The following is a 26,582-nucleotide window of genomic DNA, read 5'->3' as shown; positions in this document are numbered from 1 at the left end:
TTTTTCTTCAATTTTCTTAGTTTTATTTATAATTTATCTCAATTTATTATTTGATTACGTAAAAAATTACAAGTGAATTTAGAATTCCGTGTCTCAAAAATTCAACAATATTATTTCATATAAAAACACTTTGTAAATAGGAGAAATTGTTCAAGTGGGCTGAATTAAATTGCAATAAAATATATTGGTCACATCGTAGTTTTGAAAGACATCGACTGAGTGATCATGACACTGATCAACATATCGAAAATATAAATAGCCATATATAAAATCTGTTTCAATAAAAAATTCATCAATATAGATACTGATAAATTAGAAGAGGATAGCTCTGATGAAAGATGTGCTGAATCATTAAAAAATTTTCTATTTAGATTTAGATAAACAAGCAACCTTATATTCGTTTCTAAATTATATAATCTTTATGAATTACCACGAGTCAAAATTACTGACATTATTATTGAAGTGAAAAAATTATTAAAACTGGAAGCTACTAATATTTGAAATCAGTCAACTAATGAAATATCATAAACTAATTCTCTATGGAAAAAAAAATTTAAAATATATTTTTTGACGTATATATCTGAATTACTCAATTACAAAAAATAAAATAAATCATTTCCGTGCTGAGGGCAATAACTTCTTAATTTATTAACAATATTCATGACAATTGGTTTACTCACCACTGGACAAATTTGAAACTAAACAACGTGCTTTTGGATTTCGTAAACAAAATAATATATATTTTCCTCGTAATGATTCCGTTTAAATTATTCCATCAGAAAAAGGACCATGTTTTTATTTGGTATACATTGTATATCATATTAAAAATTGAAAATAAAATTTGTATTGTAGTAAAAAAAATCAATTGATATTGAATGAGATGAAGTTAAATAAGATTTTGTCAGGTAATGCAGTTATTACGTACGTAATAACTTTAAACAATCAGAAAAATTTTATACCTAAGCTGTAGTTATGCATGTATAAATAATGTATAGTTTTTTAATTAATATTTTTTATTTTAAAAAGTAAATAAAAAATATATATTTTTTATATTTGATTTAAAAATTTATCGAATCCCATATATTATTAACATTGTTTTTTCTGAATATTAATATTTATTGAATTTTATCTTTATTATTATTTAACTAATAGAAAACATTTCAAATATATTGAATATAAATTTTTTTTTTTCAATAAACTATAATGTTTTACTTTGTTAAAATATTTTTTTATTTTTTAATTAATTTTTTTTTTAAAAAAAGCATAAATTTACTATACTGTATGGTAAAAGATACTATAAGTACAGTTAAATTTACTATACCAGTATAGTAAATCTGTATAAAAATTTTTTTTTGTTTTACTATACCGGTATAGTTTTAATTACCATACCAGTATAGTAACCTTAACTGTACTTTCTAGTAAATCTAATTATACTTTTGCTGCTGTCCAACTTTACTATAAGTATAGTAAATTTAATCATAAAACATAGTAATAAAGACTATAAATTTTTTTCCGTGCACATGATGTTTGTCAGAGTATGTTTGTATTGTGCGCATTGTAAAAAAAAGCGATACAAGTCGCGCACGTTACCGTGATACTACTAGCGCCCCTCAATTATGCGGCGATCACATAGCGGAACGGTTTTTTGAGGCAAGTTTGTCCTCCGGTATTTCTAGTCTTCTTGACTGCAGGACAAAAATTGTCGTGCCGCACACCAAAGTAGAGGCGGAGTGCATTCCTTTAAGCACCTTTAAGGCAGTATGTCAAAATATTGAAAAAAAATTCCCTCTCACAGATTTTGATCAAAGAAGGCTTATTTTTCAAGTGAAATAAAGATCTATTTTATCAAATTTTTTTTGTAATTTTCTACTACGGTTTGACCGAGATAATTAGGGTCAAAGTTAACAACAATTTAACACTTTAACACACAAGCATAGGAAGCATCGGCACGTTTTCACTTCTATTGAAAAAACGCTCTCACAGAAAACCTTTATTTTACTACAGCTTATACTTCTTTTAATTACAAAAATAATAAAAAAAAAATCATCGATTTCTACCACGAATTTTAAAAGTTATTAATTATTTAAGACGAAAATTTAGGGCCAAAAACAGTCAAAAAGTACCGGGCGAAGCATTGAAAATCTGCTGAAGTAGTATTTTAGTGTGTGTAAATACGAGGCGCCCTCACTCATACTTCTAAAGACGCGTCAGTAAAGTATACAAATTTTAGACATTAGAGGGCACTTATTATTTTTTTAAGCTATGGTTACAAGGTGCCTCTTTCAAGTACTGGCAGTACTGGCACATGACATTATTCTTTTTTCGATTTCAATTATTGGAAGAATAACCTGAATGACAGTTCAATGTTTATATCAAACTCAAATAAATAGAAAATAGACTTGTTGTACTTGCTTGTTATTGTCACATAGGTTGTACTAGACATTAGTAAAGTCTGGGATATTACATAGAGAATTTTATCACTTTTGTCGTTGTTTCTGTTTCTAGCTATTTGTCGGTATTACAAGGCGAAGTTGCAGAGCGAAAAAAAAATTTTTATTAAAGGAATGCACCCGCGAAGTTGAAACTCTATAATATTTGTTCTGCCGGTAGTATACTATATTATAGAGTTTCAACTTCGCGGGTGCATTCTTTTAATAAAAATTTTTTTATGTTACAAGGGCAGTGGGAATAATGTGTGAATTTCCAAAGCGCAAGAGGGGTAGTGCGCTTTTTAGAAATTCACACATTATTACCACTGTCCCTAGTAACATAAAATATGGTTCGTTACATGTGCCCAATCAGAGAGCCTGCTCGCAACTCATTTGGAGGGGAAACACTCGCCAAGGCTCGTACTTGCCCCTCCAAATTCGTTGAGAGCACACTCTCTGAGTGGGCACTTGTAACGAAATATACTATTTTCGCTCTGCAATTTCGCCTTGTAATACCGACAAATAGCTAGAAACAGAAACAACGACAAAAGTGATAAAATTCTCTATACAGTTTTTGTTCATCTGGCAGAGTAATAATTGCCGTGCTGTTTAACGAAATTTGTCATGCTCCAAACAAAAATTAATAGACATACAACAAAATTTGTTATGCTCCAAACAAAAACTGTTAAACATACAACAATTTTTGTATTCAGTTTAATAATTTTTATTATTCCACATAACAAAAATTCTAAAACCATGCCCAGGTAGAAATTCAGCCTCGAATCGACATCGATCGAGGCTCATTTCCGAGCCTCACGCTCGGATCGACGTCGTAAGCGAGCTCTATTCGATGTCGAAACGAGACTAAAACGAGGCTTAAAAAAAAAAAAGTTGAAAAAAAACTCAAAAATGTTATCATTTAATTGTTTTATAGAGTTTTATTGTAAATTATAGAAAAATGAATAATTATTGATTATAAAACGACATAATTAATGAATTTTAAGGTATTTTTCTATTCAGTCTCGGTGTAACCGGTTTTTAGCCTCGATTCGACGTCGAAACGAGACTAAAACGAGGCTGAAAAAAAAAAGTTGGATAAATACTTAAAAATGATATTATTTTATTAATTTATATAGTTTTATTGTAAATTATAAAAAAATAAATAATTATTATTTATAAAACAACATAATTAATGAATTTTGAGGTATTATTCTATTCAGTCTCGGTGTAATCGGTTTTTAGCCTCGCTTCAACGTCAAAACGAGACTAAAACAAGGCTAAAGGTAGAGCCACAAACATGCGCCAATTCATACTACGCATCTTATGTTTGCTTTCTTTTCAAAGTAAATTACATGTAATATAATTATGTAAAGAAAATAATCTCCAAGGAAAAGCAGTGGCTAAGGAAAAGATCTAGCTAAGAAATTAATGTAGCCAGAAAAATTATGCGCCAAGCAACATTTATTTTTTAGCTACATTTTTTTTCCAGCTGCTACTTTTTTTTGGACAACTTCATTTTTGTAAGTTAATTACATGTATATATATTTATGTAAGAAAAAATAATGTTCAAGTAAAAGCAGTAGCTAAGGAAAAGATGTAGCTAAGGAAAAGATATAGCTAAGGAATTAATGTAGCCAGAAAAATTATGCGGTAAGCAACATTTATTTTTTAGCTACATCTTTTTTCCAGCTGCTGCTTTTTTTTGGACAACTTCATTTTTTAAAGTAAATTACATGTAATATATTTATGTAAGAAAAAAAAATGTCCAAGGAAAAGCAGTAGCTAAGGAAAAGATGTAGCTAAGGAATTAAGGTTGCCAAAGAATTATGTTTCAAGGAAATAATGTTGCTTGAAATATGTTTCTTCGGCAACCTCAATTCCTTAGCTACATCTTTTTCTTAGCTACTGCTTTTTTTTTGGACAACTTCATTTTTTTAAGTAAATTACATGTAATATATTTATGTAAGAAAAAATAATGTGAATGGAAAAGCAGTAGCTAAGGAAAAGATGTAGCTGAGGAAAAGATGTAGCTAACGAATAGATGTAGCTAAGAAATTAATGTAGCCAGAAAAATTATGCGGTAAGCAACATTTATTTTTTAGCTACATCTTTTTTCCAGCTGCGGCTTTTCTTTGGACAACGTCATTTTTTAAAGTAAATTACATGTAATATATTTATGTAAGAAAAAATAATGTCCAAGGAAAAGCCGTAGCTAAGGAGAAGATGTAGCTAAGGAATTGAGGTTGCCACAGATATATATTTCAAGCAACATTATTTTCTTGAAACATCTTTCTTTGGCAACCTTAATTCCTTAGCTACATCTTTTCCTTAGCTACTGGTTTTCCTTGGACGTTTTTATTTATTTTATAAATAAAAGACTTGTAAATTTATTTTTTAAAAATACAAATGTCCAAGGAAAAGCAGTAGCTATGGAAAAGATGAAGCTAAGGAATTAAGGATGCCGAAGAATTATAATTTAAGGAAATATTGTTGCTTAAAATATAATTCTTTGGCAACCTCAATTCCTTAGCTACATCTTTTCCTTATATATAGCTACTGCTTTTCCTTGGACAGCTTCATTTTTTTAAGTAAATTACATGTAATATATTTATGTAAGAAAAAATAATGTCCAAGTAAAAGCAGTAACTAAGAAAAAGTTGTAGCTAAGAAAAAAATATTGTCCAAGGAAAAGCAGTAGCTCAGGAATTGAGCTGCCAAAGAAAATTTTTTTATATATTCTATTAATTTTTTTATAAAAAAAATGCAAATTTACCATTGATAAAGTCCATTATGATGTTTAAACAATTAAAAACAATGAAAAATGAATAAATTAGACACCTCTCAATTCGGTGTCGAAAGCCTGTCGAAACGCGATCAAAACTGTGTCGAGACTTTATCCCTGTAAAATTATTTTTTCTATGTGTTATTTTAAAAATAAACTTTTATTTTTTTTCAACCCTTTCCCGGGGGGTTGATGCATCTTTTTTTTACATATCTTTAATCAGCTAGTCTTAAGGAACCTACCTGTGTTTTTCATTTCTCTTGTTGAGAAATTTGACGAACTTTGAAGTTTTTTGACTGGACTAGGTAAAAAAAAAATTTTTTTTCAACTGTTTTTAACCATTTTTGACCACCAGAAGGCAGATTCACAAACTTGGGTCGACTTATACTGCAATAGTCAGTAATTTGATAAATAAGTACTACTATAGTTCCAAATCAGTTAAATATACAAACGTTAAATACTAATTGTATTATTATCAGTTTAAAAAAAAAAAAAAAAGAATTTATTTACCTCGTTAAAACGTTACAATAAATTGTTAAATTGAATTACATATTTAATTTTATAACGTTGTAAAATAAGCTTAATATATGTATAAAACTATGTATTACACTCTAGTGGGTGTATAGACCATTGTCTGATCCCTTTTTTCTTTTTTAATAATAAAAAAAAAAAACTTATACAGCTGCGCACCCTATGCCCGTACATTTTTTTTTCACTTTCTACGGCTATTTACAATTTATTTATTTATTTTGCGAATAATTAATAACAATTAATAAGATTTACAACAATTATTTCAATTTAGTATGGCGAATATCGCTAAAGAATTGATGGAGATTACTAACGATTTTGGCTGGCTACATACTTTTTTTAGCTATATTTTTTATAATTTATTAATCAAAAAGCTATTGACGAATAGCTAAGGAAAGGCTGTTGCTTACTTGTTAATATTTGTGAAGAAATAATTTAGCCAAAAAAATTAACAGGTAACATCCTTTCCTTACACGTACAAAAAAATCTTATAAGTCACACCAGTTTTTTTACCAGCATAATAATAATATCGATCTAAATCTGTAAGAATCTGAAAAAATCTTTCAGACTATTTTCACTAAGAAATTCTAAAAAAAAAATCTTCGACGAATTATTATAATTATTACATTTTTATCATCTATCACCACCTCATTCTTCAAAATTTGTGAAAACTAAATGGCACTGAGAATGCTTTTACGATAGATACTGCATAAGTACTTATATATATACCCACTCTGTGTCTCTATCCCACTCTATTCTACGATTTAGGGGATGAAATTTAGGTTGGAGCTTATGTGCGTGAGTTGTGAGTGCTTGTAGAGATTATAATTATAAAAATCAATAACAGTAAACAATAGATTATTGTTAGGAAAAAAGTTTCAAAAAACGATTTTAAAAGTTGGTGTTGTGCCAAACAGTAAAAAATCGGATTTTTGTTTTGTTTTGCTTTGTATATGTAAGTATATAAGTTTTTAATTAGTTAACAAATTGTGAGCTGTCACTGCGATCGTATGTCCGTAACAAACGTATGCGCACTCTCAAGCCACTGTGAATACTAATCTCTTGCGCATGCAAACATATAAACGTTTTTTCTACAAATATACACATGTCTTCATATAAATAAATAAGAAAATTAAATAAAATTGATTAGAAATTTTTAAATAGCAAATAAAATATTTGGTACAACAAACTTTGTCATTGACTTGTACTACTTTTTATTAAAAATATAAATTAATAATTATAATTAGTGATTGTTTAATTCATGATATTCAAATAATTTGTTTTTGTTTATTTTTTTTTTTCAGGTTCCTGGTCTGGTCGTCATGGTACCAGGACGGGATCAGGGCGGAGGAGCGGCCGGAGATCCGAAATTGCCCATCTCATTGTTTTTCATATCTAGGGATAATTTTATAAGGAAACATACACGTTTCATAATTGAATGGCCACCCTTCGAGTACGCCGTCCTATTAACTATCATCGCAAATTTCGTTGTACTCGCCTTTAAGGAACATTTGCCAAAACATGACAAGACCGATTTGGTCCAAAAAATAGAAGCTACCGAAATATTTTTTTTAGCAATACTTTGTGTTGAGGCGAGCCTTAAAATTTTGGCATACGGCTTTGTTCTACATTATGGCTCTTATCTTCGAAACGTTTCGAACATCATCGATTTTTTCGTTCTCGTTACTGGGTAAGTCATTTTCAAAAAAAAACAAAAATAAAGTTATAATTTAAATCTTATATATAAAAATCTTGCATTTTGTCGTGGTGTTTGTCCGTAAACTCCTCCGAAACCGCTCAACCGATTTCCTTCAAATTTTACATGGGTGTTCCTTAGGTATGCGAGTTTAAAGTTATCTATTTTTCAACCCCCTAACTTATAAGGGTGGTTCACCCCAAAGTTTACTCCTATACTACACTATTACCATACTACACCCGACGGTCGGTAACATTGAATCCGGTTTTTCTCACAAGTTCATATATGACTCAAACAGAAATTATTATTATTATTATTATTATTATTATTATTATTATTATTATTATTATTATTTTATATTATTATTATTATTATCATTATAAAAAATCGAGTAGTTGTCAGAAGTTATAAGAAACTGAATGGTCGGGAAAACTTTTAGAAGGTTGAAAAATCAAAAAGGGTTAAAAATGGGTGTTTTTTTGGGAATATTGCGAAAACTAAGGAGTTTGGGAGAGACCCGAGTGGAAATTTCGCTCCGATTTGGATCCAGGTCAGATCCAGTTTACCTGATTACATATCCGAATCGGATCCGGTAAACCAGATCGGGTTACAATAAGGACACCGTGGCTAAGTCGGACACCAAATTATGTATCCGAAATTATCTTAATCCGAATATATCTTAAACAATTCAACCTAAACTAAACTAAACTAAAATTCCGGATTTTGCGGGGATCGATCTCTGGGCTATTCTGTTCAAAGTCGGCAACTATCCTATTAACCACGGCGGCGTACATGGAATCGATGAAATCAAAAGTCTTTTACAAGCGTAGAAAGTTATTTAAAAACTACAATAGAAAAACTTGATATGATTAATACTATATATATGCAACAATGTATTTAATATTATCAAAAAATAAAATGACATTCTGAAATTAATTTTTTTTTTTTCTTTTTTCAAAAACTTTTAAGTTGGATCCGTTTCAAATCAGGAAAACCAGATCCGGTTAGCCTTACTAACCAAAATTTTTTTTTTCCAGATAAATTATTTAATCGATAGCAGTTTTTAGTCTTAAAATATTGAAATATTCTATATTTTAAATAAAACCGAAAGAAATTATTAAACGAAAAATTGAAAAAAAAAGCATTTTTGCAATTAGAGCTACTCTTTCTCACCACCAACGCGTCACGAAAAAATAAAAAAATTTTTTGTTCAGTATAATTTTTTTTTGGTTTTTTTTTAAATAAAATATTTGAAGAAAAAATTTTTATATAGCATGCTATCGAGATTCGGATTCTTTATAATAAATTTTGTTTATAACAATATCGATCATTAATTTAGCTTTTTACTTAATTGAATGTAAAGTATATATATTTTGAATACAATATAAATGGCAAATTTGTATACATGGCAAAACAACGTTTGCCGGTGGGTCAGCTAGTATAATTATATTTTCAACAGAAATCATCTTCGCAAATTATATTTAAAACATCTTTCTATATAATATTCAAATTGTTTAATTCGTTTAACATAAATTTTGTCTGTTACAATTATATTTTCTTTACAAAAAAATTTATATATATTTTAATTGAAAACTTTACTTAAATTTGATAATTTTGATAACAAAAATAGATTAAAAAAAACATGGTTCGTCAGATTTCTTTGCCAACTTTGATTTAAATGAACTAGATAACTTATATTAAATATTAAAAATTGAAAAAAATAAAGAAAATACTTGAGTAATCCTTGGATTATAGGTGATGACTGTGTTGGCTGAAACAAATGTGGTCGTTGACCTTCGTCTTATTTTTTTTTCCTTTATTTTATTCTTCGTGAATAATTGATTGTTAATTTATAATAATATTTGTGCTTCAATCAGTGAAACTAGCAGGTATTTATTTTCCTTTTTTCATCTATAATAGCCGAGTGATGAGTGTCGTAAATAATTAGATAAATAATATTAAAATTTAAAATTTCGTAGAAATTTCAAAGTATGATTTACAATAATAATAATTCTAAAGTATTCCTGTGAATTTAGATAGTGTCATTATCATAGTTGGACATGTTTGTCTTAACGTGTAAAAAAAAAAGTTTTTATTCAAAAAAATTATTCATTATTTTTTTATATTAAAATATAAAAAAATTATTTATAAATTTATAAATGAAAATAATTGTACAGACATTGTCCAAAAAAAATATTTAGATGAAATTCCTAGTGATATAGAAATATTTATTCCTTCCATTTCGAATTTTTCTGCTTCATCATTTCACTTTAATACTCAACTATTTCAACACATTACACATTATTATTTTACAACAAAAAAAAAAAAAATTAATTAAACAAAAATTTACTTTATCTTATAATTCAAATAATAAAAAATTAAATGGTATAAAAAAAATAGTGTAATAGAGTAGTAGGTAGTAAAGTATGTTGGGATGGTGTGTGTTTGGGGCAGGTTCATCACGGTGTTCTCACGAGGAATTAGCGTGGATATGGATCTACGTGCATTGCATGCAATACGCGTGTTGCGACCACTCAAGCTTGTATCCGAAATACCTTGTGAGTAATGTTTTAATTATCTTCAACATGTGTCCAAGGTTCAAATACTAAAATTCCAATGATAAAACGACCTTATATAATTCAACAAAAAAATGAAAAAACATTTATTAAAAATTATCAATATTTATAATTATATATGATTTATAATATTTTTAAATAGGTCTTCCGGTTGTTCTCAAGTCCATCATCAAAGCAATAGCACCATTATTACAAATTGGATTATTGGTGCTTTTTGCAATTGTTGCATTTGCCATCATTGGACTTGAATTTTATTCTGGTACATTACACATATAACATGCAATAATATTGAGGATGTCAGTAAGTAATTATTGATATGAGTAAATCGATGTGAATTTATTCAAATGTTTTTTTAATTTCAACAGTTTCTCCAGATGAAAATTGAAAAAAAGTGAATATATGATCGAAACGTTGTGGATCTTTTCAATATATTTTCCAAGATGTGCTTTAAAATGAAAATTTTTATGAGTTTTTGTTTAAATTGTTTTTGATAACTATACGATCGAATCCAAAAACTGAAAATAATATTCCGATAGGAATTTCTAAACCAGTTTTATAAATTTTTAATATACGACACAAAATTGTAATAAAAACAATATCAACTGTAAAATCTTTTTTAAATTGTATGGCGGAAATGATGAGAGCGAAGCCAGAGCAAATCAATATCACTTTTATCACCTGTGCGATAGCAAAACCAGATTAAAGCCAAAGATAATAAATACAGAATATTAATGAGACCAAACGTGAATTTAGGCTTTGTATGAGTATATTATTTAAGATGAATTATTCTTTAACTTATTTTGAGCAATAACATTGATGTAAAGAGATAAATATAGGTAGAACAAGTAATGTATAACAATTGACAAATTTTAACGTTTTGAGGTCGACTCAAATCGAGTAAACACAAAAATCCCTAGCACAAGGCCATGCAGCTAGCTAAATCCAGACCTTTTCCAGAGCAAAATCAGACTTGTAAAAATGCCATTTATTTATAACAATTATAAGAATTATTAATAAACAATGATAATTTAATATATTTCAATGAATTTTAACGATTTTTTCATTGTTTAAATTAATTTTAAAAATGATTTTTTAAAAAACATTTTCCACTCGTATACGTTGAGAACTCCTATCGAATGGAATTCTTCGATGACTTGTCAAAGTTCTACTATAGTGGTTGGATCATCTCTCATCAAACTACAATGACCTTAAAAATTATTTGTCATTAAATTTTTTGTTGATATGTTATTTAGAAAATTTAACATTATAAGATGTTACCAATAAGTTGATTCAACAAAATTCTCAAGAAATTTAAGTTACTTTTATTATTACAGAAAATATATTGATAATTTAAAAAAAATTTAAATATATGCATTTGCACCCTGGTGGAAATAATTTCTCTGGAAATCTCCGGAAAAGCTCCGGATTATTCTGTATTTCTCCGGATTATATTCCGAATTTCTCCGGAGTATTCCAGAATGGCTTGGATTATTCCGGAATTGGCTTACTTTGAAAAAACATGGAGAAATTCGTAGCATTTTGAAAATACTCAAGTTACTAGGTAAAATGAAAGATAATAAACGAATAAAACATTTTCGTAAAAAATAAAATATTATTGTATCAAAAAACTAATGAATATTACGAATAATACACTTTCTGAGCTGTCTGGAATTTTAATGGGCCAATTTCGGAGGAATACGAAGTGATACCGGAACCTGACGGAGTTTTACGGAGTGATTCCGGAATTTTACGGAGGATTTCCGTAGAAATTATTTTCACCAGATCATTTTCTAAATTCTTGATATAGTTCCAATCAGTACAGTAGTACCCTGGTAGAAATATTTCTCCGACTTTTCTCCAACTTTTTTCCAACTTTTCTCCGCCATTTCTCCACCTCTTTACGAAAATGACCGATGGTTGGAGAAATGGCGGACAAATTGCTCCAACCTTTTTTCAACCAAAAATTTACTCCAACTTTTTTCCGACTTTTCTCCAACTTTTTTCCGCCATTTCTCCAACCTGAAATTTACTCCAACTTTTTTCCAACCTTTCTCCAACCAAAAATTTACTCGAACTTTTTTCTCCAACTTCTTTCCAACGTTTCTCCAACTATGGGTCATTTTCGTAAAAAGGTGGAGAAAGTTGGAAAAAGTTGGAGAAATATTTCTACCAGGGTAATATTTAGTATTGCAATATGTTATTTTAAAAAATATATTTTATGCTCAGGACTTTGTGTTGTTATGGTATTTATTTTGATATTTTTTTGGTGATAAAATATTTAATAGAATGTGCTATATATAGGTAAGATAAATTACTCCAACTAATAGCTTTTTTATTTTATCAATATTTCCATTTTATATTATCAATTAATGTATGTAATATTTTGAAATAGAAAAAGGTCAATAAATATAATTTTTGAATAAAGTTTACATTATAAATAGCAAGTTATTAAGATAACTGAAAAATTAAAAGTATTTTTACAAAAAAATTATCCAGCTTTTTGATTTTTCATTATTTTTATTTTATTCCTAAGTATTACATATTGTATAATAGTTTTATTAATGAACTAATCAAAATATATTTGTCTTTGTTACAAACACAATCGTGTCTAAATTATTGCCTCCTTTCTATAAGCAGTTTTTTTTTGTAAATAAAAGTTTTTGTTTGTTTTTATAACAGTTTTTCATAACTGTAGTCTATTTATTACAATAGTTTGAAGTTTACTACGCAGTAAGATTGAAATTGATTATCATGAATAATGACTACTTATCGAAAATGATTGTTTTTACTATAATATAATTTTTTTTAGTTATTGGCTTTCTTCAAAGTCTCATTGTGCACATCATGATATTCAAGTATTCGGTTTTTCAGGATTTTCTTAAGCCATTTTGCCGAAAGCTTTGGCGTTCTAGTACGATTTTCATGATTGAAATCTACATGTACAATTCCATACTTTTCTCTTAAAAAATAGAAAAATACAAAAATTGATTATACCACAATTATAAATTATTTTGAAGGAATTAAGACATATATTACGTAGTTTAATAAAATCTAATATAATAATACTTACGCATATCCACGATCCCATTCAAAATTGTCTAATAAACTCCAAACTGAGTAACTTTTAATATTGCATCCATCATTTTTAGCAAGAATCACTTCTTTCATATGTGAGTATAAAAATTCAATTCTTTGAGTATCATTAACTGTCCCTTCATCTGCATATCCATTTTCCAAAATATGTACCTCTGGATTTTCGTATTCGTCTTTAATTTTTCTCAGAACAAGTCCTAAACCCTCCGGAACAATCTATAATCATATCAATCAAATAATAATATGAATAATAATAATAAATTTATCATTTCCCTCATGTAAATTTTTACTTTATCAATGATTGATTTTTTTTTCTAAATTATTGCCAAAATTCAATACTAATCTTGTATTAGATCTCTAGTATTTTTTATCTGATGTATAATTTATTTTGTGATGTATTTATTAATGATTTTGAAATACAAAGGGTGAATGTCTATTAGTATATTTTTAAAATTAAATGCTTGTCTCATATTTTTGGTGTGTTAATGATGAATTTTGATGATGTTATATATTATCACGTTGATAAAATGAAAGATAATTTAGATCACCGGTACGTTTAGTTGACTGTTTTTTTTCTGTAATAATGGTTATAATAATAATAATATATTGCATACATAAGCCCAAGAGGGCAATCCTTTTTTCCAAGCTCTGTCAACCGACACTTGAACTCCAGAATCCTGATACCATCCTGTTCCATTTGTTTTTGGCATTGATGCACATACTCGAGATGTGTAGTAGTTGAGCCCAAAATAATCAGATGATCCTCTAAAAATAAAAAAAAAGTGAACAAGTTAAATGATTTTGATAAGCAATATCATAATATTATAGTCGTGTAAACGTTCATACCTGATAGTTGCAATTTCTTCAAGAGAGAAAGATGGCAATTCAGATCTTGAGAAGCCTTCTAATATACTATTTTCGTAAATTCTTTCTTTCATGACTTTTGGGTAATCTCCGTCTTTGGAAAATATTGGATTAGCCATCCATCCACAATCATATTGGAATGCTATCATGGGAGATTCAGTATCATTTGAGTTGGCAGGAAAATTACCCCTGCAAGGAATGACAATACCAATTTTGCCACCTTGCTCTGCCCGAAATAATTGATTGTACATATGATAAGTTTTGGCATGTGCTTTTAACATATTATGTCCACATATGTATGCTCCTTTTTCTTTCAATCGCATTCCTGTTAAAATAATTATACTGACTGATTATTTATTATCTTTTAATTAATGTAATGAAAAATATATTATCGATCACACCAGGTCAAATTACCAGGTGCATAACTTTCTTGAGCGTAGGCATTATGGCAATAATTATTGGGTTCATTAATTGTTGTCCAAAATTTGACTCTTGAACCTAATTCTCGAAAAACAACTCTCGCAAAGTCAACATAAAAATCAACCATTAGCTCATTAAGCCATCCACCGTAATTATTAAAATATTCAGGGTGATCCCAGTGGTAGATTGTAACAAATGGTTCCATTCCTTGTTTTCGTATTTCATCAATAACATTTTTGTAATATTGTATTCCATCTTTGCTAATTTTGTTTGAAAAACCTGTTGGCAATATTCTAGCCCAGCTTAAAGATAGTCGATGATGATTAAACTTGTAAAGAGAGCAAAAAAAAAAGTTTTTTAAAAAAATACTCCAGCTTGTAAGTATTGGAAAATTGCACTTTTCTTACTCCAATATCTTTGGCAATTGCGATGTCTTCTTTGTATTTATGATAAGAATCACATGCTATATCTCCATTTTGTTGATCAAAAATTAAATGTCGTTTTTTATGAGTCCATGAATCCCACGTGCTTTCTCCTTTGTCTGATTATTGATTAATGCAATAAGAAAAAATAAAATGTTAAATAATTGGTATATAGTATAAATGAAACTACCAACTATATATTTACCACTTGCATTCCAAGCACCTTCAATCTGGTAAGCCGCTCCAGATACGCCAATTGTTAAATCTCCAGGAAATGCAAAATTATTTTTTTTGGCTACTGCTATCCTGAAATTAAAAGTATTAAAATGACTTATTTTTCCTTTTTAATAAACAAAATATGTGAAATGATAAATATATGAATAAAAAAAATTAGGCAGTTTTTTGAAAATTACAGAATCAAATTTATGAACTATCGTAAGCGAATTTTTCTTATTCATATTTTTTAATCTACATATTTGGTCTATTAAAAAGAGTTTATCAAAAAATAAGTCTATTTTGTATACAAAAATTAGGAATTTTTGTTTTGATGTTATTGATGATATTTATGAGGATAAAATTTTGCATCAACTTCGATGAGTCAGCTTGAGGTTCAGTAGCAAAGCTGCTGGCCTACGGTCTGTGATGTTTCGAGTTCAAATACTGGCCATCACAGAACCGTAAAAGCAAGCATAAAAGCCAAAAGAATACTTCGCAAAGCAAATAATTCTTTTTACCAAAAAACGAACAAATTTTAGTATTATTATAGTACAAATTATTATAGTCAACGGCGCTAGTACATATATAAATTCAAAAAAAGAATAAGGCTAGCTGTAAGAAATGAATGAATCGTACCCATATGGTCCTTAAAAATATTGATATGTTAAAAAAGTATTAATATACATACCGCAATAATGTGAAGAATATCAATATTACATTGATGCAAATCATTATTCTAGTCGACTTACACCAGATAGTTGCTACGTGGCCACTTTAGTCCAGCTGACACGGTTGCTGGTTTGATGAGACAAACTCAACTTGTTATCAGTTATCTGTGGATGTAGATTATGTTTTAAAATCAATTATGATAAAATAGATCAATCTACTACAATAAAGGTTTTTATAAGTTAATGAATAATACAATTAAATCTGGTATCCAGCGTAAAAGTTTTTACAAAAACCTCAAAAAATGTTCATCTACACATCAGATGCTTATCAAAGTATAATAATAATAATAATAATATTGCTGTTGAACATTTAATTTGTATTTGTGCAGGTTTTATAATTTCTAATGAGAATTTTTTGAGAGGAATGATGTGTATAAGTAAACTTTGATGATTAGTGTCTCTAATCTTTATATTTAGAATGATGCTATTTGGTAATAAAGTCACCTTGATGTCAGAGAAGAATAAAAGTTGAATATTCATTTGTGCCTCAGGATGCAAACTGATGACATGAAAAATTTCGTGGGATATGATGCTTGTGTCCCCCGCCAGTAAACTCGGCGGTTTCAAGTTGAAACCAACAGTCAATCTATCACATTGAGCATGTGTGTTTTGTAACGGGCTTAGATAACGAAGACGCAGCCTATATCAGTCAGTTTCTATCTCAATGCTCTGTCTCTCTTAAAATTAAATGAAGCGTGAAGACTGATTCATATTCACGTCCTGAGCAAACACTTGCGACTCTTATATCATTGATTGTCAATGTTATATAATAAATTATAATAATTATCAATGAAGACGGAAAATGTTTTCAAAAATGCGACTTGAATCACAGAGCCTGCGACATCATTTTGCATCTTGCTTAAAAATAATTATCTAATCTTTAAGCAATAAATCAATACATTAATTATAACAATAGATCAACATAATGGCAGAATAATATTTTTAAGTAAGACTCAATATTTCTCTCGTCTTTTGTGGCTCTTGAATATTATCTTTTCTAAAAAAATTTTTTTTTATTAAATTTTAGTTTAAAAGTTTTAAATTTATTATTATAAAAAATTTGTTAAATATATATAAAATTCCAAATAAAATATGAAAACTAAATTATTTATCTCTCGACTTTTTTAGTGTAGTTATATAAGTCTTAAGTTATATAAGAATTATATGACCTAGAACTATAATTCTCCAAAAATACTCTGAATTCCTGCGATAAAACTATAGCTATAGTTCTAGAACACTTAGATTTTAATTTTTACTAAAGATCGAAAAAAAAAATCAAAGCTATTGGAGTTTTTTCGAAACGATTCGGAGTTTACGGAGAAATTTGGAGATATTTGACGAAATCAGCAGGAATGGTATTGAATATTAAAAAAAAAAAAAACTGCAAGCGTTTTGGGCTTTTTCCATTAAGCAAGATTTCCGTGTAAGACTGTTTATTTTATGAATGAATTTATTATAACGACACTTTATTTTATTTCTTGAAAATATTTAATGGAACAAATATTTGAAAATTCAATGAAACAAGACTATACTAAATAATATCAAGATTGATTATTTTGCACATTTAAGCGTATTTTTTTTGTCAATAAATATAATTATATTTAATTTTTTTTCTTTTTGCTCATCCCAAATTCCCAATTCAAATAAAATTGATCATAGGGACTTTTCGTTTGCTTAATTGTTTACTGGAAATAAAGTTGGCAGTCGTGACCTTTAGTCGAAAATGGACACTAGCCTTAAGGTTAAGACCTACATGGTGTACATGAGGCTTATCACTACGCCTTTGCAAATTTTTTTTTTATTTTACAGAAAAACTGAGAAAAACAATGTGACGTAATATCTCCTGATCCGCGTGCTTGTATTCTCATTGGTTGTTTTCAACGTCGTCTCATTATTATAAATATTATATATTTTTTTTAATCTAGTTTATGATATACAAAAGGTAGAATACTAATTTGTTGACACAATTTGTTTTTGTGTAAAATGTGAATTTTACAAATAATCATAGTGAAATTTGTATCATTAAGATATTATCAATATCTTATTTTTTTATATTAAAAATATATTTTAAATATCAAAAAGAAAATGGAAGGATTTCACAGTTTTACAGACGATGATGATTTAAATTTAGATGATGTCTCTGGATTTGATGGTGAGTATTTTTTGTCACATTAACTAAAATTATCTAGAATATTAATTTATTAAATTTATTATATTAAAAATTTAGTTACAGAAATATTGCGTTGTTCTGACGAGTTGCTTCATGGAGATCTCAATGATGACTCATATTTTAGTGTTTTAAGTGAACCAATTAATGATGATCTTCCATTACTCAACATATCTAACGGAATGGAAATTGATAATTTTGATACAATACCGACATCTGAATTACATAAACAATCTCAATCTCCACAACATCAGCAACAACAACAACAATTACAGCAACAAGAACATCAACCACAACATCAATATAAACAAAAACAAAAGCAAAAAAAAGTAATCGATATACAATCTGAATCAGAGCAATTAAATTGTCAACAAAATCAACGAGTGTCAGTTGCACAACCAATTCCAACAAATGTTTTCAATTCACAATATACAACTATACCACAAAATGTTAACTTCAATGTACAATCACCAGTTGTTACATTGGCACCTGTCACAGCGCATCAAAGACAATTACTTTTACCAGCGCAATTAATAAAATCTGAATCTCTTGTATATCCTGGAGCTACACAAGCAACAACAACAACATCTGTTTCTCATCAAATTCATACATTTGTAAATACTGCAAATGGAACCGTATTAGCTACAGGTATTCCAGTTGTTCTTGAAACTGATAAAGTACAAATAAATCGTTTAAATACAACAAATACACAAATTTGTGTACCAAAACCACGTGAAGGTAAAAGAACTGCACACAATGCAATTGAACGACGTTATCGTACATCAATAAATGATAAAATAATTGAATTAAAAAATATGATTGTTGGTACTGATGCAAAATTAAATAAATCAGCAATATTAAGAAAAACAATTGATTACATAAGATTTTTACAAAATCAAAATTCGAAATTAAAAACAGAAAATATGGCATTAAAAATGACATCAAAACATCAAAAATTACATAATTTATTGTCATGTGGTGAATTAACACCACCAAGTTCAGATTCAAGTGAACCATCATTATCACCAGGACCAATAGCACCATTATCACCAGCATCACCAGTTTTTATAAAAGAAGAAAATGAAAAATCACCATCACCATCAAAAATAATATCAAATAATCAAAATAATATATCTGGATTACGTGATCATACAAGATTAACACTTTGTGCATTTTTATTGGTTTGTCTTGCTTTTAATCCACTTGGTATGGCACTCAATAATGTTGATATGTTTTCAAGTAATAATTATGAAGAACATGTTGAACATGGTCGTACAATATTAACACATTCAGATACAAATGATGAAATTCAAGATAATTATTTATCATCATCTATGAAATTTTGGAAAAATGATATAATAATATGGTTTATCAATGGATTATTATTAGCTGGTGGATTGTGTCGTTTATTATTATATGGTGATTCAGTTATACCAATTGAAAGTAAAAATTTTTTGGAACTAGTACGTTGGAGACGACAAGCTGAATTTAATATGTCAATTAATGAATATGAAAAAGCATATTCAGATTTGGCAAATTGTTTACGTTACTTTGGTCGTTCATTGCCATCATCACGTTTCGATATTTGGCTTGCAACATTGTGGCAAATTGTACGTCAAGTACTTCATAAATTATTAATTGGTAAATGGGTTTTATTTATTGGTAAATGGATTGCTGAAAAAAATGATAAATATGAAAAAGAAGTATCAGCTGCAGAACTTGCTATTTGTTATGGAAGATTATTGAGTTTAAAATTATCTGAAGGTTCAACTGACGGATTGTTATTTTTAACATTATCATCAATTAATTATGCTGAAGCTGCTGGTGATAATATACAAAAAGTGTCATTAATTGAAATTTATATTAACGCAGCATTGTCATTTAAAAAATCATTATTACCATTTGTTCATAAATATTATTTGGCTAAAGCAAAAAGTATTTTATTAATAACTGGTGTTAATGTACCACAAAAATATCGTTGGATATTAACAGAAGAAGGTACAAAATTTTTATTATCTGGAAAATGGAATTATGGAATACATATGGATGATTCAAATGATAAATTTTCTTTAACTTCACAAAAAAGTAAAACTGATCCACTTTCATATGCATCAAGAGCATACAGAGAACATTTAATAACTCAAGCAATCAAATTAATATCTGGTACAGCAACAACAACTGGTGATTCTTATGCTTCAAAAACATTAGAAATTTCAAAATCAATTATATCATCATCAAATGTTGAAAGTTGCTTTCCTGGCTCAAATTCTGATCATGATAATGAATCGAAAGGATATGAAGATGTTATTGGTCTTTGGTGGGGTGGTGTTTTTCTAGCTGCTTCATCATGGAGACTTGGTGAAGAAGATCCAACAGCCTGGAATATTGTTGAAACAAAATTTCCATATGACAAGTTTAACAATGAAACAAATTCAAATAATTCACCATTATCTCATGCTGTTTTGAGTGTTATTCAAGCTGCTAAAAAATCTAAATGTAAATCATCAATCAGACTCATTGACCAAGCTGGAAAACTTTTGGAACAATCTATGGTTTTTTATAATTGTAAACAACAATCATCACAAAATGTTCAGGTATGATTCATCATATAATTTTATTTTTTAATTTCTGTTGTCTAAGAGTTACGTTCTTGTTGAAATAGCTGAGAATATAGTTGAATTTTTAGTCAGGGTAGATAATCATTTATTTCATTTTTTTTTTTTTTTTCAATGGTACATATAAATTTTACCTTGTCTTTATCATATCTGTTATTAAGCAATCTGACAAAAACAATGATAGCTCTTAGTCAACAGATTTCAATTTTTATTTTTCAGATTATTTTCAAGTTTTCTTTTACAAGTGTGCATTGTAGTTGCATTGCATTAAAATTCAAAGTGCAATTCTTCTATAGTGCAACACTTGTGGTAGAAATCTTCATCATTAAAATTGTTTTTTTTTTTTCTTTCCAGTAGATTTTTTAAGAATAAATTTAATTTGTTGTTATTTTTACTTTCAGTTGATTCAACTTTGGGTTTGTGATTGGTTACTTGAACTTAGAACAATATTGTGGCAAGAGCTATGTGGATGTGATAAAGGAAATGATCATGCTGTTACAAATTTCTTCCTTGCTGGTTTTCAACGAGATTTAGCCAAACTTAGACAACTCAGTCAACATATTTCAGTAAGTTGATTATTAATCATGATTCATGACTAAAAAAAATTATTAATGATAATGTTGAAATTAATTTCTTGTTTTTTTTTTTCTTTGCAGTCTGTATTACCCAGGATTTTTTTGTATGAGGCAACAGCAAGAATAATGGCAGGTGCAGCTCCAATGAAGACACAAATTTTACTTGATCGTAGTTTACATCATAAAAATTTAAAAACATCAATGATTTGTGGAAAAGATCGTTCACTTGAAAATACCAGTGGAGAGCGCGAGCATGCAGCTGCACTTTGTCTTGCTTGTCGACATTTACCAACATTATTACTGGCATCACCTGGTGAACGTGCTGGTATGTTATCTGAAGCTGCTAAAACATTAGAGAAAATTGGAGATCGTCAAAAACTACAAGAATGCTATGAACTTATGAAACAACTTAGTCCTGCAATTTCTGTTAATTAACTATATCTGGATGAAAAAATATATCTTTTTCCAATGAATTATTCATTTTTTAATTTAATTGTAAAATTGTGAACTTGTATGTTAAGTTTAGTTTTAATATTAATTTTATCAACGAACAAAAAAATAAAAAATTAATAAAATTTGCTTTATTATATTTACTTTCTATCATATTATGCGGTAAAATAAATTTAATTATAATTTATGATAATTTTTAATTATAATTTCGGTATTACCAGCAAAAACCTTGATGGAAATATTTCTTTGCCTTTTTTTAAGTAGAAAATCAAAGAAAACGTTAATATTTTTTTCCCACTTTTATACTAAAAAAATCTAAAGAAAAGCAGAGAAATATTTTCATTAGAGAAGACCAAGATGGTTCACTCAGATCGTGATGATATGTACGACATACAGCAGCATCAACGTTGAGAATTCTCGAAATGGAGTTTCACACATGTTCAAATGCATTAGCGCGCAGTTTTCAGCTGGTTGGATCCAGTGATTCAAACTTCAACTTCAATTCAATTCACAACTTACTGAGATGCCAAATAAATCAGATACTGTTTATATAAAGAACTTCATTCTTTTTCCAAAAGTTGATAAATGTGACCCTGAGAAACATTTAGGCTTGGAAATTTCATTGACTGGAGATAAATATATATACATTTCAGGCCAAGCATCTGAGTTTGTCAGTGATTGTATGTCTTCTTTGAGTGATTAGAGTATATTTGAGTATATTTAAAGTATATTGAAAATATTTATTTTTCAAATGATATAATTTGTTGTCATTAAAGGCAATGGTGCACTTAAAAAAGGTTTGCTGTACAAGGTTAATCACGGAAAGACTGGAAGAGTTTTCTATGTAACTAGCCGTGCTCTTGGAGTCATTGTCGACAAACGTGTACGTGTGGAACACCATTGCCAAACCTAATAATGTTCGTATTAAATACTTGACTCATTCAAAGCGTCGTGAAAATTTGTTCGAAACGTGTCAAAGAAAACGAAAAACTTAAAAAAGAAGCCAAAGAAAATAAAATCATTGTTCAACTCAAAAAACAACTAGCTTAGCCACTCAAAGCTCATATTGTATCAGGACGTGAAACACCAATTTTGCTGACTCCAATCTCATATGTATTTATCGCTTAATAAATTTTATTATTATACATAACATTATCAATAAAAGACTATGAATTATTATCATCGAACTTTTTAGTTTTATTTTTTAATAAGAAAGTTGTTGTGATGTGTCAAATGTGTGGTTCAGTTCGAATTTGCATTAGTGTTATTTTTTTTACATAACATAATCAGTATTTTTCAAACTTTAAAATCTAAATTTAATTTACTTTGACACTTGCACATCTTCTCCAGTGATGAAAAAATTTACCAGACAAATAAAATTAATAAATAAATTTTAATCTATGATTTCTTTTTATAACAATTTTTTTTTTTCATTTATTCATCATTAATTTTCTCTTACAATATTTTAAATAAAATTTCCAAAATTGCTTATACCTTTCATCAATTAAATGCAAAACATTTGCCGACATATTTCATTTAAATTGTATTGATGCATGTAGATATAAGTAATTCATGATTATCATTCAACTCGCTCCAATCACATCAACTTGGACTAGTGTCTTGGAAACGATTATTTAAATAAATAAAAATACAATAAATTTTCTTTTCTTTTTGAACTTTTTGTAGCAAGAAGGAAAATAAAAAAATAAAATTAAACAAAACAAAAACAACAAATTAAAATTTGTTACAAAAGGAAGCCATTTGGGTTTCTCACAATTTTCACGGTTTATCTTTTCTTTTAAATATTTCCGATGATAAATTTAATATATTTTTTTATTTCACCTTATTGATTGCAATCTCTTGATTGATAAAATAATATATAACCGGTCTCGGATGTCTTGTGAATGTCTGATGTGAGTCCATAAAAATCAGCAATATTTGATGCATCAATTTTCTAAAATATCAAAAATAAATTAATACCTATATATAATTTTTAACTTTTTAAATTAACTTACATCGACAGCGTCATCATCAAACAGTAGCCAAAATCCATGACTTTTGACAATTGAAATATAATGTCCACGATTAGGTCCACTTCCACAATGTATCACAACAGCAACTAAATCATAAAGTCTATCTGGATTGACTGCATCATCACTCTAGAAGAAAAATCCAAGAAAAAAAAAAAAAAAAAAAAAAAACATCGGCCATTTAAGTCTAGTTGTTTTAATAAAAAATATGAATTAATATGTACCACATTATCCGAGTCGCTTACAGTATTGAAGAGTCTTAACTCAAGTGGAAAAACAACTCGATGTGATACTTTGATGTGTCGATTATATTGTTCAACATATTTGAATCTTTTCAGATGCAAGGCAAGAATCATTGGCAATTTTTTAAGCCTCATACGTTTCTGTAAAAAATTAATAAAAATAAATATACATAAACTAATTATAACAAAAAAATTATTGATGAATTATTTACTTGAGCTTCTTGATAACTACTGCAATGATCACATTTAAATTTATTATCACTACATAGTGTTTCTGTATTTGAAAAACACTTGAGACAGTAAGTTATTGATGTATTTTGATCAACATCAACTTGAAGATCGAAAAAATCTTCATCTTTACTCGATACAGTCTCACAATTAAGGCAACGAGTTTCTGATGTTAATATACCCTGAAAAATTTCATGGACCCAAGTTGGTTCTGGTGGATTTACTGAATCACCACCACCACCACCAGCTGCACTACCCTTTCCAGTTCCTGGTTTACTCTGACTTCTCTCAGCTAATATCAAAATAATATTAAATTATGTTTATTATTTTTTTTTTTTAAATTATTTACTTACCTAAAATTATTTCATTGATGTGGTTTATGAGAAAATTAAGAAACTCATGGGCATCTTGTTGCATATAGTTGTCAAATTCCTCTAAAAATATAACAGTAAAATTATATTATTTATTTATGGTGAACACTTGTTTGTTATGTTTGTAATGTTTGTTAATTACCTTTTTCTTTTCTCAATCTAGCAATAAATTTTTTTGGAGCAATTGATCCAACTTTCTTTTTTTGTGTTGCAATACTGTAAAACAAATCTGCGAGACATGTCAACAATGTTTCTTTGGTTCTTTTATTTCTTGCTTTATATTCTAAAACTTTTTCCCTAAATGGTTTACAAAAATACAATGCTTGGAGAACTGAGTTACTGTAACAGGTATTTCCAAACTGAAATATTAAAGAAAAAATAAATTAAGCAACAATAGAAAATCTTATTTAATTAATGTTGATCTAGAAATTATTTCTAGATAATTTAATTTTCTTTTTCTTACGTTTACTAAACCAAAATAATGTTCATTCGGAGGAAATTGATCAGCACCAATGTTCCTCTCGAGTTGTGAAATATTTGCACCCTTAAGACAAACAAAAAGTATTAAAAAATTATCATGACGTTTAAATACTGTAAAAAAATTATGCAGAAATGAAAATAATAATATGACTTACCATTTTAACGTAACATGAATTTAATAAAATATTTTGTAAAGACTATCGGTTCAATGGCAACTAAAAAACTCATTATTTTACTTTAACAGTTTTTAAAAAAATAATATTCAATTAATCTTATCTCAATTTGACCAACAACTTTTTCCTTCATATAATAGGTGTGTTCCGTGAATATATATATATATATAGGTATATTTGTTTATATGTAAATATTTATTTTTTTACTCTAAAAAACACAACAGAGTGTCATTCATTTTATCGTAACCAATCTAGCTTTATTTATAAAATCGATCGTTGTGAAAATAGATATTGATTGAACATTTTCAACAATAATTAATTAAGTTAATCTGTTTCACCAAATACCGACGTATAAAATTCATCTTTTAGGTCAATTGAAAAAAAATGTCATCAATGTTATCCGGTTATTATAATTACTTTGATGCTCGTTAGAATAACACAAATCTAAAGTTTTTAATTAAATTATGATTACTACTTAACTAGTACTTGTTAATAACAACTTTGACTTTTTGGAAATGCTAATATACAAAGGTCAAAATAATAATTTTTGTATGTTTTGTAAAATTTTCATGGTTAGATTAAAAGGTACAGTCGTGCTCAGTTTTGACTGGTTTTGACTTTTGGATAATTCGTCGGGTTTGGGTTTCATACTATTTATACGTATAATACACATTACACAGATAATACGTGTGATTCATATAATACCTGGGGGACGTTCCAAAAATCACTCGGAAACTCGGAAGGTCAAGATTGTGATCATAGAAAAAATTTTTGATATTTTGTTGTGGTAGACATGATTTTTTGTTCATGTATTTTTATAGGCACAAAACAATAAATTATTATTGTTTAATTATTAATAATAATTATAAAAAATACTTTTCACAACTGTAATAAGTAACAAAAGTAAATGGCATATGCAATATGGCTGTTTTTGTTGCTTACAATATCTACAGTAACCTCTAGTTACTATTAAGTTTATTTTAGGTGCTTTCTTTTGGGTGTTTATTTTTTTTCACTTTAATGCGCATGATCATGCACATGCGCCTGTCATGCAAACTTGATGAAAGAACAGTGGTGTCAAACAAATAATTCTTGAAAAATAAAAATTGAAACATGGCTGATCCAGCCCCTCATGTCCTACGCTGTTGCAAACTGACTTTTTGCTGACTGCGCATTCGATTGCGCATGCGTGTAAATAAACAGGAAAAAAAATAAATACACAAAAGAAAGCACCTTATTTTATCTCTATATTTTTTCATCTACTGCGCCGGTCCGGGTTTCCGAGTGATTTTTGGAACGTCCCCTAGATGCGTTCTTTCGTCAATTTTTTGTTGACGCATCATGACCGCGCATTTGCGCAAAAGCTGAAAAAGCACGTAAGTTTTTAATTGTTTGTAAATGTGAGTAACGCACACATGTATACTTTAAAAATTTTACTTGATTCTACGACTTTTGCGCAAATGCGCGGTCATGACGCGCCAACAAAAAATTGACGAA

At 28.2% G+C, this 26,582-nt stretch overlaps 3 protein-coding genes and 1 pseudogene across 5 annotated transcripts; 2 read left to right on the top strand and 2 right to left on the bottom strand.

Moving 5' to 3' along the window:
• Positions 1-6,461: 6,461 nt before the first annotated feature.
• LOC122859827 lies at positions 6,462-10,396 on the top strand (annotated as a pseudogene).
• Positions 10,397-12,508: 2,112 nt separating this feature from the next.
• LOC122859454 (myrosinase 1-like) lies at positions 12,509-16,598 on the bottom strand. Its single transcript, XM_044163056.1, has 9 exons — positions 16,199-16,598; positions 15,715-15,859; positions 15,016-15,116; positions 14,796-14,929; positions 14,383-14,716; positions 13,951-14,293; positions 13,719-13,869; positions 13,082-13,320; positions 12,509-12,970 (listed from the first exon to the last, which is right to left on the bottom strand). Exons 2-9 carry the CDS (start codon positions 15,756-15,758, stop codon positions 12,817-12,819), a joined length of 1,500 nt encoding a protein of 499 aa, XP_044018991.1. The 5' UTR covers positions 15,759-15,859; positions 16,199-16,598; the 3' UTR covers positions 12,509-12,816.
• Positions 16,599-17,477: 879 nt separating this feature from the next.
• On the top strand, positions 17,478-22,740 carry LOC122859451 (sterol regulatory element-binding protein 1). 2 transcript variants are annotated; one of them, XM_044163052.1, is made up of 4 exons: positions 17,478-17,906; positions 17,982-20,515; positions 20,938-21,102; positions 21,193-22,740. In XM_044163052.1, the coding sequence occupies exons 1-4, from the start codon at positions 17,840-17,842 to the stop codon at positions 21,544-21,546; spliced, it is 3,120 nt and encodes a 1,039-aa protein (XP_044018987.1). In that variant the 5' UTR covers positions 17,478-17,839; the 3' UTR covers positions 21,547-22,740. The 2 variants fall into 2 exon arrangements, with proteins under 2 accessions (XP_044018987.1, XP_044018988.1); XM_044163053.1 differs by having other exon boundaries at positions 17,600-17,906; positions 17,988-20,515; positions 21,193-22,738.
• Positions 22,741-23,115: 375 nt separating this feature from the next.
• Positions 23,116-25,762, bottom strand: LOC122859453 (ubiquitin carboxyl-terminal hydrolase 46). 2 transcript variants are annotated; one of them, XM_044163054.1, is made up of 8 exons: positions 25,068-25,762; positions 24,896-24,976; positions 24,575-24,791; positions 24,415-24,495; positions 24,046-24,353; positions 23,816-23,974; positions 23,577-23,720; positions 23,116-23,515 (listed from the first exon to the last, which is right to left on the bottom strand). In XM_044163054.1, exons 1-8 carry the CDS (start codon positions 25,068-25,070, stop codon positions 23,405-23,407), a joined length of 1,104 nt encoding a protein of 367 aa, XP_044018989.1. In that variant the 5' UTR covers positions 25,071-25,762; the 3' UTR covers positions 23,116-23,404. The 2 variants fall into 2 exon arrangements, with proteins under 2 accessions (XP_044018989.1, XP_044018990.1); XM_044163055.1 differs by having other exon boundaries at positions 23,837-23,974; positions 25,068-25,751.
• Positions 25,763-26,582: the final 820 nt, after the last annotated feature.

The sequence above is a fragment of the Aphidius gifuensis genome, linkage group LG6, assembly GCF_014905175.1.
Source record: "Aphidius gifuensis isolate YNYX2018 linkage group LG6, ASM1490517v1, whole genome shotgun sequence".
In the NCBI taxonomy this organism is placed as follows: Eukaryota; Metazoa; Arthropoda; class Insecta; order Hymenoptera; family Braconidae; genus Aphidius; species Aphidius gifuensis.
The sequence above is the reverse complement of the archived record's forward strand: the minus strand, read 5'-3'. Positions and strand labels throughout refer to the sequence as shown.